At 31.9% G+C, this 15,178-nt stretch overlaps 1 protein-coding gene across 1 annotated transcript; it reads left to right on the top strand.

Annotated features, from left to right (window-relative positions):
* Positions 1 to 12,103: 12,103 nt before the first annotated feature.
* Positions 12,104 to 13,122, top strand: LOC136062006 (uncharacterized). The gene is made up of 2 exons (XM_065760550.1): positions 12,104 to 12,448; positions 13,012 to 13,122. Exons 1-2 carry the CDS (start codon positions 12,104 to 12,106, stop codon positions 13,120 to 13,122), a joined length of 456 nt encoding a protein of 151 aa, XP_065616622.1.
* The last annotated feature ends 2,056 nt before the right edge of the window (positions 13,123 to 15,178 follow it).

Genomic DNA, 15,178 nt, shown 5'->3' with positions numbered 1-15,178 from the left:
GTTTAGAGTTATACATACTGCAAGTGACTCTGGGTTCCATTTACTCAACCTTGATCCTCTGTTTCCTTTTTTTTTTTTTTTTAATGGGTTCTATTATAATATTTTTGAGTTCTTGCGGTGTTGTTATCAATTATGTGTTTTTGGGTTGTGGGGTTTTTCAAAAATTTGTTGTGGATGTTTTAGGCTAAAAATAAAATTTTTTACATGGGTAAGCATATGAGTCAGTCCTCTAAAGGGTGACTTGAGGGGCTGGATCTTGATCAATGTAAACCATGGCCCAAATAAGCAAACTTGCAAGTCCTATTATAACAGAGAATATCACAGTAAACTCACTTTGGAGGTCATGATCACGTAACTAAGGGCACGTTTGGTAGACTGTAATAAATACTGTAATGTAATAGATGTTTCTATGGCATAACTATTCGATTGTTTGGTTATATTTTTATTACAATGAATAGTTATTCCTTATGAATAGCTATTCTTCAAAATGAAGAATAAATATTCCTTATCAAAAGTACTGGATATTTATTCCTTCACCTTATGTAATAATTTTTTTTTTTAAATATCCTAAAAAGTCATTAGTTGCCACATTTTCAAAAGGAAATAAAATAAATTTTCATTATTGTTAATTATTAACTCTATTTTGAACACGCTCTCAAAAAAAAAAAACTCTATTTTGAACACCCTAAAATAAGTGTATTTTAGGAAATTTGACTTAAAAATGGTTTAATTACACCTTCTTTTTATGTTCTACTAAATTGTGGATGCATATTCAAAATTTTATTCATAAATGGTTACCAAACTAATCTATATATTACTAAAAGCTGAAGCGTAGTAATTAATGTTGCTATGCTCCCGTTGAGCCACATCAGCAGTCATGTCATCATCTTTTTTCTTTTCAATTTTTCATATAATTTTTTAACATTTAAAGTGAATTAATAACTCAATTTTATTAAAATCAAAATATCATATTAATCCTATTTTTAATTATTCTTATTTATTATTATACTTTCTTCAACTTTTCTCATTACATTTTAACTTTTCATATCCCCACTACTCTCTAACTTAATATCACTATTCCCCTACCCCTTTATCTTCTTTTATTTTTGACTCTTCTTATTCTTAACCTCTTGCTATAAATTTGTTGTTCTCTCAATCATTCCTTGCATAATTTTCTGTTTTTCCACACACAAAAAGTTCTCTCTCTCTCTCTCTCTCTCTCTCTCTCTCTCTCTCTCTCTCTCTCTCTCTCTCTCTCTCTCAGTTTTTGGTGTATTTTTTAATTTTGAACTTTTGTATTCTTTACAATTCTACTTTGAATTGATATGATTTGGTTTTGTGTTTTCTGCTGTTATCTTTTTAATTCTTATTTGATTGTAAAATATTATCTTATTGTAATATAAAATAGTATATAATCATCATTGCAAGGAAGACATGCATTTTCGATTATTGGTTCAAAACAGGATAGGTAATTCTTTTCATCATTGTCATAAATCAGGTTGACCCCAAACTTCTTCACTTGGAAACCACTGCTTATTATGTATTATTGAATACTCCATTTCATCTCCGGCTTCCAATAGAGTGCAACCATAGATATTCCTAACATGTAAGACAATTCTTTTGTCGATATTACCATGTGATTTTCTTGGTATAATTTTTTAATTCATAGATTATAGTGAATCCATTCATATCATGAAAGCTTCTTGCAAATATCGCACATAAAGACCATCCTCGAATCTTTTGCTTTACTAGCGTGTGCACACAAAATATAAAATTGATCCTCCTCTTGTACTCAAGCCAGTTTGGAAGCTCACCCAAAGGAAGGAAAACACTAAAACTGTCGGTTGCAATCAAATCCTAATAAATTAAATCTTGAGCAACAAATTATTATCCAAATTGAAAGTTTAAAACCCACAATCAAATTAGGAGAGAGAGATGGTGGAGATAGGGAGTCATTATCTCTTTCATTTTATTTTATTCAACATTTAAATTCAGCAACATCCTCCATAATCCATACCATTAAATTATTTATATTTTGTCTCATTTAAAAAAAAATTAAACATATAATATTTTACTTCAATTCAAATAAATAAAAATTGTTCTTATAAAGTCTTCCCATGAAATCTTACAATGGAAAAATGAAATGCAAAACAAATACCAATTTAGAAACACTAAATAAAAATAATAATAATAATAGAATATCAAACCAAACATAACTGAAAAAACTAATAGTGATGGCTATACTAATTTAATGGCAGCAAAATGTAATGAAAAAAAAATTAAACATTATAATGCATATTTAGTACATTAGAATTATTATCAAATTTGGGAAAACAATAGGATGCCAACGAATAAACAAAAGAGAGAGATTTATAGGTAATATTAAAGTGTAGAGAAAGAAAGAAAAATAAAAGAAATTAAACGTCAATTTGTAACTGTTATTTAGAAAATAAAGAGGCCGACGAGTACATGATGGGAGGAGTTAAAAAAAAATATATAGATGACCTTACGGAGGACATTAAAAAATTTAGTGTAATAAAATCAATTGTAGCATTTATTTTTACTATGCTCCATTGTAGTCACGCGACCATGTTATTATCCTTTTTCTTTCCAAATTTTCCTATAATTTTTTAAATGTTTAAAGTGAATTAAAAAATCTATTATATTACAATCAAAATATCATATTTTTCTTTTTAAACTATTCTTCTTATTATTAAATTCTCAGCTTATTTTTACACTTTCTCTAACCTTTCTCATTCCTTTTACTTTTTCATCTCTCCACTATCTCTACCTTAATATCACTATTCATCTTGCCATTTATCTACATTTATTTTGCCTTTTTTTTATTCCCTCTCCCATTCTATGCATAATTTCTCTCTCTCTCTCTCTCTCTCTCTCTCTCTCTCTCTCTCTCTCTCTCTCCCCCCCCCCCATATATATATATATATATTTTTTTTTTTTTGAGTTTTTGTGGATTTTTTTCTTGAATCTCTACTTTAGGTTAATGGATTTTTGTATTTTTCAGAATTCTAAGGGGTTGATACAATTTATTTTTGTGTTTCAATTTGTTATTATTATTATTTTTTTTTTTTTTGTATTCTTCAGAATAATTTGGTGTTTATTGATATACATTTCATTTTTACTATTTTTATTTTCATCTTATTTTATTCAAAATTTAAATTCAACCATATCCTTCATATTATTAAATTATTTATATTTCCTATCATTTTTTTATTTTAAAAAATTAAACATAAAATATTTTACTTAAATTCAAATAAATAAAAATTGTTCTCATAAAGTCTTCCCATGAAATGCTACAATGCATCAATAGAAGAATGGAATACAAAACACATGCTATTCTAGAAACAATAAATTATAATAATAATAATAATAATAATAATACAACAACAATAGAATATCATACCAAACATATCATAAACAAACTAATAGTTATGGATACACTAAGTTAATGGCAGTAAATTGGAATGAAAAAAATAAAATAAAAATAAACGTTACAATGCATATTTAGTACATTAGAATTATCATCAAGAAATCAAACATCAATTAGTAACCATTATTTGGAAAACAAAGAGCTTGATAGAAGGAGTAAAAAATTAATTAAAGATGATCTTACGAATGTCAATAAAATCAATTGTTACATTCACTTAATTAAATCATATAATTAAATACAATCATATAAAATTTAAATTTAAAACTAATCAAACTCTAATATGGAAAACCATATTTCTTATCAAAACTAAAAAGAAGATATTCTTCAATAATAATAGAAATATATAAAGAAATAAAGATGGAAATTTTCAAAATCCCATTTTTCACATTTCATTTAACATTATTGAGGCAACATTAAGACAAGATATAAGAATTTTAGTTTTTAACTTCCATAGAATCAAATGTTTCCCACATTATTTCAACCTTATGGAAAATAGAGTTTACATGTAGCATGCAAAATGTGTACAATTGACTTAGAGATGTACAAATTAGTCAACCAACTATGGTAGAATTAAGGTTTCAAAATTTAAATAAAACAATTCTACAATAATAAAATAATTATTTTGCGATGAACATGATTATGAAATGCATTTCTCTTCATTAAGTTAGTTCAAATTACAAAATAATGATAACAATGAGACCTCCCATAAAAAAATAATCACGCGCAACGCGCAGGTCCGCGACTAGTGAATAATAATACTTATTACATTTCAACTTAATGTATTCCTTGTAATACTTATTCTTATTCCCATGTAATAATTATTACAGTGTACCAAACATGCTTAGAAGTTGTTGTAAAGTTTTCACATGTGTGAGCATGTGAGTTAGTTATCCACTAAGTCAGAAGTGTAATAGAAGTTACCAAAATTTAAGGAAGAGTGCAGTAACTGTTTTTGTCTACTATAAATAAAGATTAAAAGTATTATCAGAGACACAACAAAAAATCTAACAAACTAGATTCATATACCCAGTCAATAGAAGGATAACTTCATATTTGTAAGTGCGTTTGCCTCACATAAATTATCTAAGTTTATTTTTTTTTTTTTTTTTTTTTGTAATTTAACTTAGGAGTTTGTGTGATTTGAATCTTTCTTATTTATATGAACTTGAATTCTAAATTAAGATATCTACATATTGTGATTACATTGCTTGTCCCCTTATTTTTCTTAGTTGAATATTTTGTACTTTTGAAGTCCTATTAGTTTAGGCAGTGGTAGAGCCCATCAATTTGGTGCGAAGTCTTGTCTTGCAAGTAGTTCTTTCCAAGATAGTTTGTATTCTCACAAACAAATTGGCGACCACATTGGGAGTACATGCCAGTTCTTACAAGAAAAATGAGGAATAATAGCAATGAGAATAATTATGGTTCTTCTAATTCTGCAGAACCAAGTCTAGTTTCACGGCTTATTACAGAGCATGGTGAACCTGGACATAATGGATTACATTCAAATTTAAATCCAAATTTTTTAGAGGTAATCCTAAGACAATTTAATCAAATGAAAGATGATGTAGTTGCACGTTTTGACTGCATGAGTGATGAGATGATACAACTTAAAGAAAAACCAACATCTGGTTTATCGAGTCATTGCTGCAATTGGCAAAGATAGACCCTTAAATCAGCCAAACGTAGGAGCAAATAATGACTTTGTTGGTGGAATGGGTTCAAGAGTGAATAATAATCCTTTATTTGAGAATTTCCAAAATATGGAAATTCCTTTAGGATTAGGAAACGCCCCTTTTACTGAGAATTCCCCAAGAATAGAAAGTATCCTTCATTTGATTAACCCACCAAGAACAGAAAATGTTCTCCATATTGAAAATTCTCACAGAAATGAGAATAATGATCATGTGACTATGAATGTTCCAATAAGAACAGAAAATGCTCTTCGAGTAAATAACCATCGCATGAGAAACAATCATCACAATGGGGTTCCTCAAAGGAATAATAATAACCCAGGAGTAGAAATCCCTTTAGATAACATTGATTTTCCTAGGAATGATGGAAACCCAAAATTATTTATGGATAATGGGTTTGACAATGGTCAAGAGAATGAACTTGGGCATGAAATGGCTCAATTTCAGCAATATCCAAGAAGGGATAATGCTAATAGAAACAGAGCAAATCCTAGATTTGCACAGTGAAGGCAGAGGGCTGAAAACAATAGAATGGCCTTGGAATGAAATAAACATCATAATGATCGATTTGAAATTGAACAAAATAATTTAGAACGAAATCAAGTAGAGGCACATAATTATAATGGTCATAATGATGAAGTCCACAATAGAATGGACCAAATCTTAGAAATCTTGGAACACACACATGGTCCAACATTTCGAAGACATAGGCCAATTTATAGGAAGCCATATCCAGAGTGGATTGACAGAGAACCATATCCAAGAGGGTTTAGCATCCCAGAATTTTCTACATTTTCTAGAGAAGATGACAAGACTGTACTGGAACATATGTCCAGATTCACAATATAGTGCAAAAAGGTCTCAAACAATGAAAATTGTAAGATGAAGTTATTCCCAAGCTTTTTTACTGGACAAGCATTTGCTTGGTATTCATCTTTACCTCCTAATTCTCTAAATTCATGGGCTGAATTAGAGGAAAAATTCCAAACACATTTCTCTCGCACAGATTTGAGAGTGTCAATTGCTGATTTGGCAAGATTAAGACAAAGGCCAGATGAAATTGTAGAGCAATTCATTATGCAGTTTAAAAGAGCCCGCATGCGTTGTCAAATTGTTCTCCCAGAGAAAGAATATGTCAAGTTCACTGAAGATGGGTTAGATTTTGAATTTTAAAAAAAATTCGAAGGGGTGACATTCTTTGATCTATATGAATTGTCTGATAGGGCTTCTAGGTATGAGAGTCTCATTAAAGAAGAAAGAAACAGGAATAATTCTACATATGAGACTTATTTTCATGACCCTAACTATGAAGTAGACATTGCAGAATTTATAGGTCATAATCCCCAAGTATGTGATGTACTTAATAAGAAAAACATTAAGGCTAAGTCAGCATATAAACTTTCAGCACCTATAAGAGATCACTCATTTGACATAGAGAAGTCTGATGAAATCTTTGATTGGTTGTTAGAAGCCAAGTTGATAAAGTTGGTAGGCAGACACAAAATATCAACAAAGGCAGAAACACGTGGTAGGGATTATTGTAAATGGCATAATGCATTACACATCAAACAAAAGATTGTGTAACCTTTAGGAATGTTATTCAAGATAAAATTGAAAGAGGAATCTCAAAATTTCCTAAAAATCCTAAAGAGCACATGAAAATAGATATTGATCCCTTTCGACCTTTGCATGATTTAAATATGATTTCAGCTGATTTTGAATCTTTGATTAGTTGCTTCAAAAATGATAAGAACTCAAAATGTAATGTATACCAATGTGTTAATGTGCAGGGTAAACAATCATTGCACCTCACCCAAGGGATGAAGAGACTAAATGAAGGATCTTCTATGCGAGTAAATAAATATGGCTTGCATGGTAAAAAAAAAAAAAAATTCAGGGCAAGAATGTCCAAACAAATAAGGGAAAGACTAAAATCTTAGAACAACCAAGGCCTACAATTTATAAAGAAGCATTATAAAAGCATAATTCTTTTTCAGATGATCAAGTTTTTTATTCTAATGAAGATGATTGCTTGTGTGAGCGGTGTAGTCGCATAATGGTGCGAGTTTTTGGAAAAGTGGTTGTTGGGATAAAATCTCCTCTAAGTGATACTGATTTTGGGCCAATTGTTGAACCTAAAAAAGTTGAATTAGTGTTTTCAAGAGTAGAGAAGCCAAAACAACTTTGCACCTTCAAACCTCCAATAGGGGAGCCAAATAAATGGTACTCCATGGAATCTATTAATATTAAACCACCACAAAAGCGTCATTTTAAATATGGATATAATCCATATTTCCCACAAATGACAAAAACACAAAGGAGACGCTGGCTTAGACAACAAATGTATAAGTCTCAAGAGCCAAGACAAACTCCTGAAAGTTCTAATGATGCACTGCTTAACAAGGCGAAAGAAATTAAAGTTGAAATACAGCAAAAAGGAGGCATATTATCTTCTAAATATGTGTAGATGTCATTGGGTGCTATTCAGTTGATAGGAAATGAAACAAGTATGCAAAGAGCCAAAAGTGGCAATAACATGCAGCAAAGAATGTTTGAATCAAAACATGCAGCAAAGAATGTTTGAATCAAAGCAACTTGCACAAAGTGAAATGGTTCAAGATTTTCCTAAAAAAGAGAGCCAAGAACTAGTGCGACAAGATCACAAGAAATTAGAGAGATGTACAAGTGATTTGGGGTCTAATTGAATGGAGGATAACATATTCACTGTGTACATTGCAAGAAAGCCAAAAAACAAAATAAAAGAAAAAGAAATATCAAAAGAAAAAGAGATGCAAGAGGAGAAATTGGCTGAAATAGAAACTGAAGAAAAAAGCAAAGGTATAATCAATTCGATCATTCCATTTGGGGAGATAAAAGAAAACAAGTTTTTGGAGGAACTTGGAGATGCAAATATGATGGAAGGCCTTGAAGATATTGAAGGTTGGGATGATTTGGAAGCATTCAATGAGTTTGGAGAGGAACTCAAATGGGAACCAAAAAAAAAGAAAATTCCAGTAATATGGAATGTAATGTGATCACATTGCCAATAGAGTTTATGGCAAAACAGAATATTACCAAAGATGAAAAGCATGGTTCTAAAGGCTCAAATGCTCAAGGGGCATGTCATATCCTATTAACAGATGAAGAGATGGAGAATTTAGGACCTAAAGCAAAGGCAGAGTTAGAATTCCCACCAGGTAAAATTATCTTTGAGAAACCATCTAAAAGAATGTCACAACATTTAAAACTTTTATTCATTAAAGTTCACATGGATGGAATACCTATTAATAGAGTTTTAGTAGATAATGGTGTTACAGTTAATATTTTTCCTTAGGGAATTTTGAAAAAAATCAATAAAATAGAGGCAGATTTAATTCAATTAGATATTTTAGTCAGTGGTTTTGCTAGCGAATCTACTAAAACTAGAGGTATTATAAATGTAGAATTAAAAGTAGGGAATAAGATTACAAATGTTTCCTTCTTTGTTGTTTATACTAAGGCAACTTGTAATGCTTTGCTAGGAAGGGAATGGATACATTCAAATTGGGTGATCCCTTCCTCCCTACATTAATCTCTAACATTTTGGAATGATGATAGTTCTGTTGAGATGATGAAGGCTAATAATAGGCCCTTCGAAGCATGTAATAATACAATTGATGCTCAATTATATAACAAAAATGTTAGAATTTTGAAACTGACAGGATTCGATTACAATGGCAAGCCAACAAGAGTGGAAATGGCTGAAGAACAACCATGTTCTGTTGGAGAAGATGTTACTGACCAAGAAATTGGCAAGGAATGGTTTGACGACTACATCATAGAGCCACAAATACCAAATATAGTTGAGAAACCTGTTAGTAATGAGTAGTTCACTTACTCCAAGGAAATTAAGGGCCATTAAACTGGCTAAAGATAGAGTAGTAAGTTACACTCATAAAAATAAAATAGAACAAAGTATGTTCTTGGCAGAATGTGCATTGAAAGAAGAAAGAGATATTGGAAACCAAGTTAAAATTGGTTTAAATTCTCTAAGTAAAGCTCCTATCCAAATGGATGACTTGAAAGCAGAAGTTCAAGACCCTTTAATAGAAGTGAATCTTGGAACTGAAGAAGAAAAGAAAGTGACATATGTTAGTAGTCACCTTACACAAGAACAATTCAATGAAGTGCTAGCTGTGGTGAAGAGATTTAAGGATTGCTTTGCATGGGATTACACTAAATTGCCAGGTTTGGACAAAACACTAGTAGCGCATAGACTTCCAATTAAGAAAGAGCACATTCCACACCAACAACCTCCTCGTAGGATGGCGAATGAGGTTATTTTGAAGGTGAAAGAAGAAATCGAAAGACTATTGCAAGCAGGATTCATAAGGCCAGCCAGGTATGTAGAATGACTTTCTAATATAGTTCCAGTTCTTAAAAAAAATGGCAAATTACGTGAATGCATAGATTTTAGGAACTTAAATGCAGCAACACCCAAAGATGAGTATCCTATGCCAATTGTAGATGTATTGGTAGATGGAGTGGCAAGACACAAACTATTGTCTTTTATGGATGGGCATTCAGGTTATAACCAAATCTTCATTACGGAAGAGGATGTCCACAAAACTGCCTTCAGATGTCAAGGTTCTATTGGAACATTTGAATGGGTAGTAATGCCATTTGGCTTAAAAAATGCTAGTGTGACTTATCAGATAGCCATGAATTTAATTTTCCATGATATGATTGGAAAGTTTATGGAAGTTTATATAGATGATGTGGTGGTTAAATCTCAAGACTTTAATACCCATCTAAAAAACCTAGAGAAAGCCTTTTTGAGAATGAGGAAATATCAATTAAAAATGAATCCTCTTAAACGTTCTTTTGGGGTGCAAGCAGGAAATTTTCTGGGTTTTCTAGTGCATAATAGAGGAATTGAGATAGACCAAAACAAGGCCAAAGCAATCATATAGGCTAAACCTCCTTCCAATAAAAAAGAATTACAAAAGTTCTCAGGCCAAGTTAATTTTTTAAGAAGGTTTATTTCTAATGTTGCAAGTAAAACCAAAGTGTTTTCCCCTTTATTAAGGTTGAAAGACCATGAAGATTTTACTTGGAATGTAGAGCATTAGTTGGCATTTGATACAATTAAAAGATATTTGTCCACACCACCAGAGTTGATTCCTCCAAGAAGTGGGAAACCTTTAAAGTTAAATATATCTGCAACCCAAGATTCTATTGGAAGTTTGTTGGCTCAGGACAATGATAAGGGACTTAAACAGGTTGTTTTTTATTTAAGTAGATTATTAAATAAAGCAGAATTAAATTATTCAATGATAGAAAACTATGTTTGGTTTTGTATTTTACTACTACTAAGCTAAGACATTATATGCTTTCTCATGTAACTTATATTATTGCACATACTGATGTAGTGAAATATATGCTATCTAGGCCTATTTTGCGTGGTAGAATGAGTAAATGGAGTTTAGCTTTAGTGGAATTTCATTTAGTTTATGTACCGCAGAAAGCAATAAAAGGTCAAGCCTTAGCTGATTTTTTGGCAAATCATCCATGTGATGAAGTTACAGATAAAAATGAAACTATGTTTGTAGCTTTAGCACCTTGGAAATTAAATTTTGATGGTTCACGTACTACATATGGGGCAGGTGTTGGTGTGATTTTAGAATCTCCAATGGGGATTAACACCCAAATGGCCTTTAAGTTAGAAGGAAATTATTCTAACAATCAAATTGAGTATGAGGCTCTGATCATTGGGTTAGAAATATTATTGGAAATGGGAATAAAAAGTGTAGAGGTTTATGGTGATTCACAATTAGTAATTAGGCAACTCATTGGTGATTATAAATGTTGTAGCTCATTCATTGCACCATACTTTGTGGCTGCAAGACAGCTGCTAGAATAGTTTAGCAATGCTAAGTTAAACCATGTCCCTAGAAGTAAGAATGAGTAAGCCAATCGCATGGCACAGAGTGCTTCTGGACATAAAGAGACCAATCAAGTTGCACAAAGTCCCCCATTTTTAAGTAAAATGATACTCCCATCAGTTATTGATAAGGAATTAGGGACCCACGTTTTTCATCTTGATACCCAAGTTAATGATTGGAGAAACCCAATCGTTGATTACTTAAAAAACCCAAGTGGTTGTACAAATAATGCTTTAAAACTTAAAGCTAGAAAATTTGTTTTAATGGGAGACCAAGATGAAACTTTGTTCAAAAGAGGAGTTGATGGCATCCTATTGAAATGCATTAGTGATGATGAATCAAAGCAAATCTTAGTAGAAGTCCATGAAGGCATATGTGGTTCACACAAATCAGGCATAAAAATGAAATAGTTGATACACAGATATGGTTACTATTGGCCAAGTGTATTGAAAGATTGCATTAAATATGCACAAGGTTTTGTAGAATGCCAAAAACATGGTCCAATTCCTAGGATTCCTGCTTCAAATTTTCATGTGATGATAAAACCATGGCCCTTTAGAGGATGGGCTATGGATTTAATTGGAAAAATCAAACCAATCTCAAGAAAGAAAAATTGCTTCATAATCGTTGCAATAGACTACTTTACAAAGTGGGCTAAAGCAAAACCTTATAAGGAACTGAGTGAGTTTGATGTTATTCAATTTATAAAAGAAATGATAGTCCATAGTTTTGGAATTCCTTAATCTATAACAGTGGACAACGGAACCATCTTTAATGGAACCAGTGTAAAAGCCTTCACACAAGAATATGGTATTCGAATTTTGAATTCCACATCATATTATGCACAGGCAAATGGTCAAGCAGAAGCCACTAATAAGATTATCAATAATAATTTAAGGAAAATAGTGGCTAGAAATCCTACAAGTTGGGACGATTTGTTGTCTAAAGTATTGTGGGCATATAGAACTTCAAAAAGAACGAGCATAAACACTACCCCATATTCTTTAGTTTTTGGCCATAATGCAGTTTTACCCATGGAGATTATTGTGAGATCAATGAGGATTACAAGGCAAAATGAATTGACTCATTTGGATTATCAAGATGCGATGTTTGCAGAACTTGATGAAATAGATGACGCTCATATGGCAGCTTTAGATTCTATTGTTGTACAAAAACAAAAAGTATCTGAGATGAATAACAAGAGAATTAAGGCAAAGTCATTTGCCACTGGGGATTTAGTTTGGAAAGTAATCTTGCCTATAGGAGTTAAAGATCCATATCTGGGTAAGTGGTCTCCTAATTGGGATGGACCTTTCCTAATTAGCAAGGTCTTTGATGGAAACGCTTATAAGTTAATGGATATTAGTAGCAATGAGCATGTGAGATCCATTAACGGCAAGTTTCTAAAATTATATAAGCCAAGTATGAACAAATTGGCTTACTCACATAAAAAAAAAATTTAAGATATACATATATGCATGTTTCCAAGGGCCAAATGAATGGTTAAAATGGGCATTAGTGATTAAAATAATAGATCACAATGCAATGTATTTATATAGAAGAAAATTCAAAATAAGAAAGGATTGTATACAAATATAATTTCATAATTGAAATTGATGTAATACATTGGGAATGAATTTCCAAATACTACTAATTTGTTGGGAGAATACCTTTCAGCGGTGACTCTTGAACAGTTGTAGCAAACCCAAAGAGCAACCACAATATAATTTTGAATGTTTTGAGTAATGCTAGCAATAATGTTAGTGTTTGGACCGGTGTACCTGGTTCGAAGTTGTTCCCAAATTAAGTAAGTGCTCTGGAGCATGGCAGTGATCTTGGTGTGCATGATTTAAAAGATTTAGCTGCTGCTTCTCAAAGAGTTAATACCAGCTGAACAAGAACAAGGATGGAGTTTCCTAGCTTCATTTCCCAACTCTTGTAGTCAATTGATCCTCTTAGGATCAACGATGAACTTGAAGATGTCTTCATTTTGTACACACCAGCTCCCGGCATCATGCGGAATTACAGTCAGACGCTGTTCAAGCTTGATTGAGATGAATAATTTCGGAATCATGGACAACCTTCACCAGCATCCACCTGAGTTTTTGAAGGACCTTTTTGGATCAAGGGTTTGCAAATTGATCTGACTTAAAGCCCCAATTTTATTTTCCTTTCACCCTTTTTGGACATTTGGGAATGGACATTTGGGAAAACGATAATTCTGATGAAATGGATATTGACAATGACCTCATGGATGATTGTGAGGAAGATTCTTTTTCTGAAAGTGAACAAGAGAGTAATGTCAAACGGTTGCAAAAGTTGAACACTGACGATAGTCTTCATGTGGTATGTATTTGATGATTTATTTTTTTCAAGATTATCTATGATCAAATTAAGAATGATTCCCTATGTCTCAAATGTATACAATTTTTAGAGAACTCATTAGCATACAAATTTATTTGTTTAGTGCATTGATGGGTTAATTTTTCTGTTCATTCACTAATAAATTAGATTTGATTGTGTGCATATGGTGAGTATAACTAAGCCACTATAAAATTCCATGGCCTAGAGTGAAAACCTCATATGGATAATTGGAAGATAAAGTTTAAACAAAAAATCGTAAACAGAAGTTAATCTTTTTGTAGTAAAATTTGCTGCTCTGCTGATAAAAACCAGCCACCTAAAGTTTTCAGGAACAACAAGAAACACAAGATTTTTCAATCCCAGGTTATGATTTGATGGGATGATTGTGGTGTGAGTCCTACTTGGGAGTTAATTTAAAGGCCTGGATTTACCGTTCCCAGTATTGTAGTGACATTATTCAAAGCAATGTTAAAATTTAATACCTCTAATACCTATAAAAAAAAAATGTAATACTTCTAATAATTTGTTGGTCAGATAATTAGGGGTTTTGTGGTCTTTTACTTTGTTTTACTTTATAATAATGTGCGCTTCAAATTAGTTTATTTCAAGCTCAAGACTTTAAGTGTGCCAGGGTTTTAAAGAAGCTTATATAAGCTGTGTTTTGGGCTTTTATTATCATTCACAGATTGGAATTTCGACAGCTAGCTTTGGGTTCTATTTAAACCCTGGAAAGTGTAATGCTTTCTTTCACTAGGATTGATTCCTAGTAACCTAATAGTGTGATGCTAGTAGTTTGTTTTCTTAGAGTTTTCTCTGATTTGCTGCAAATACTACCTAAGTTCTGAGTCCTTAAATTCCTAACCAAGTCCACTACTTCCCCAATATTTTACAAACCCTAACCCAGTTTTCAAAACCATAAATCTTCCCTTGATTTCCTACATGAACATGACTCCTTTATGCTTGTTTTGAATCTTTTGATTAAGAATCTATGACCAACTGGTCTTAATTTGTAATTATTTTTATGAAGAACACATTTGGTTGGATTGTGTTCTTAACTTCTTTTTTTCATGCTTATTTAGTTATAATTTGGCAATATTATTAGAAGTGTTTAGATGCCAAGTGATCTTTTTCAGATGAAGATGCTATGCTTATATATGATATATTTTTAATATTTAATGATTGCAATTTCAGGAATATGCACCCCAAAGAAACACTACTGCATATGGCTCTTCCAGATGCCCTGAACATATAAAGTCTAAGGAGAAAATGGGAATTGGAGATTTGGTGAAGGACCATGCCCTTCCTTTCCTCCCAGCAAAATCAATTTGTAGGTTTAGATCTGTTAGCAAAGAGTGGAATAGTGGATAACTAATCCATTCTTAGCCCACAAGCAAAGTCATTGCTTCCAAGACATCTCTGGATTCTTCTGTCAAATCGCTGGTGAACACTCCTTCATCTCATGCGATCCACATTCATGTGGTGTTCCAGATCCTTCCTTCAGTTTCTTGCCTGAACCCGTTATCCTCAGAACCACTTGTAATGGCTTGATTTGCTGTCAAAGTTGCATTGAAGACAATGCCTACTACATATGCAACCCTGTCAATAGGCAGTGGAAGGTTCTTCCAAGGCCAACTTATTATCGTGGACCTGGATCAGAGCACATGGTTCTAAAGTTCTTCATGTTCTTCCAAAAAAAAGAAAAAATTTAATTTAATTAATTTCTTTTCTTTTTTCAAAAAAAAATA

Source organism: Quercus suber, unplaced genomic scaffold (genome assembly GCF_002906115.3).
Source record: "Quercus suber isolate HL8 unplaced genomic scaffold, Cork oak 2.0 scaffold_372, whole genome shotgun sequence".
Taxonomy (NCBI): domain Eukaryota; kingdom Viridiplantae; phylum Streptophyta; class Magnoliopsida; order Fagales; family Fagaceae; genus Quercus; species Quercus suber.
Note: the sequence above shows the minus strand (reverse complement) of the source record. Positions and strands in the feature narration are given on the sequence as shown.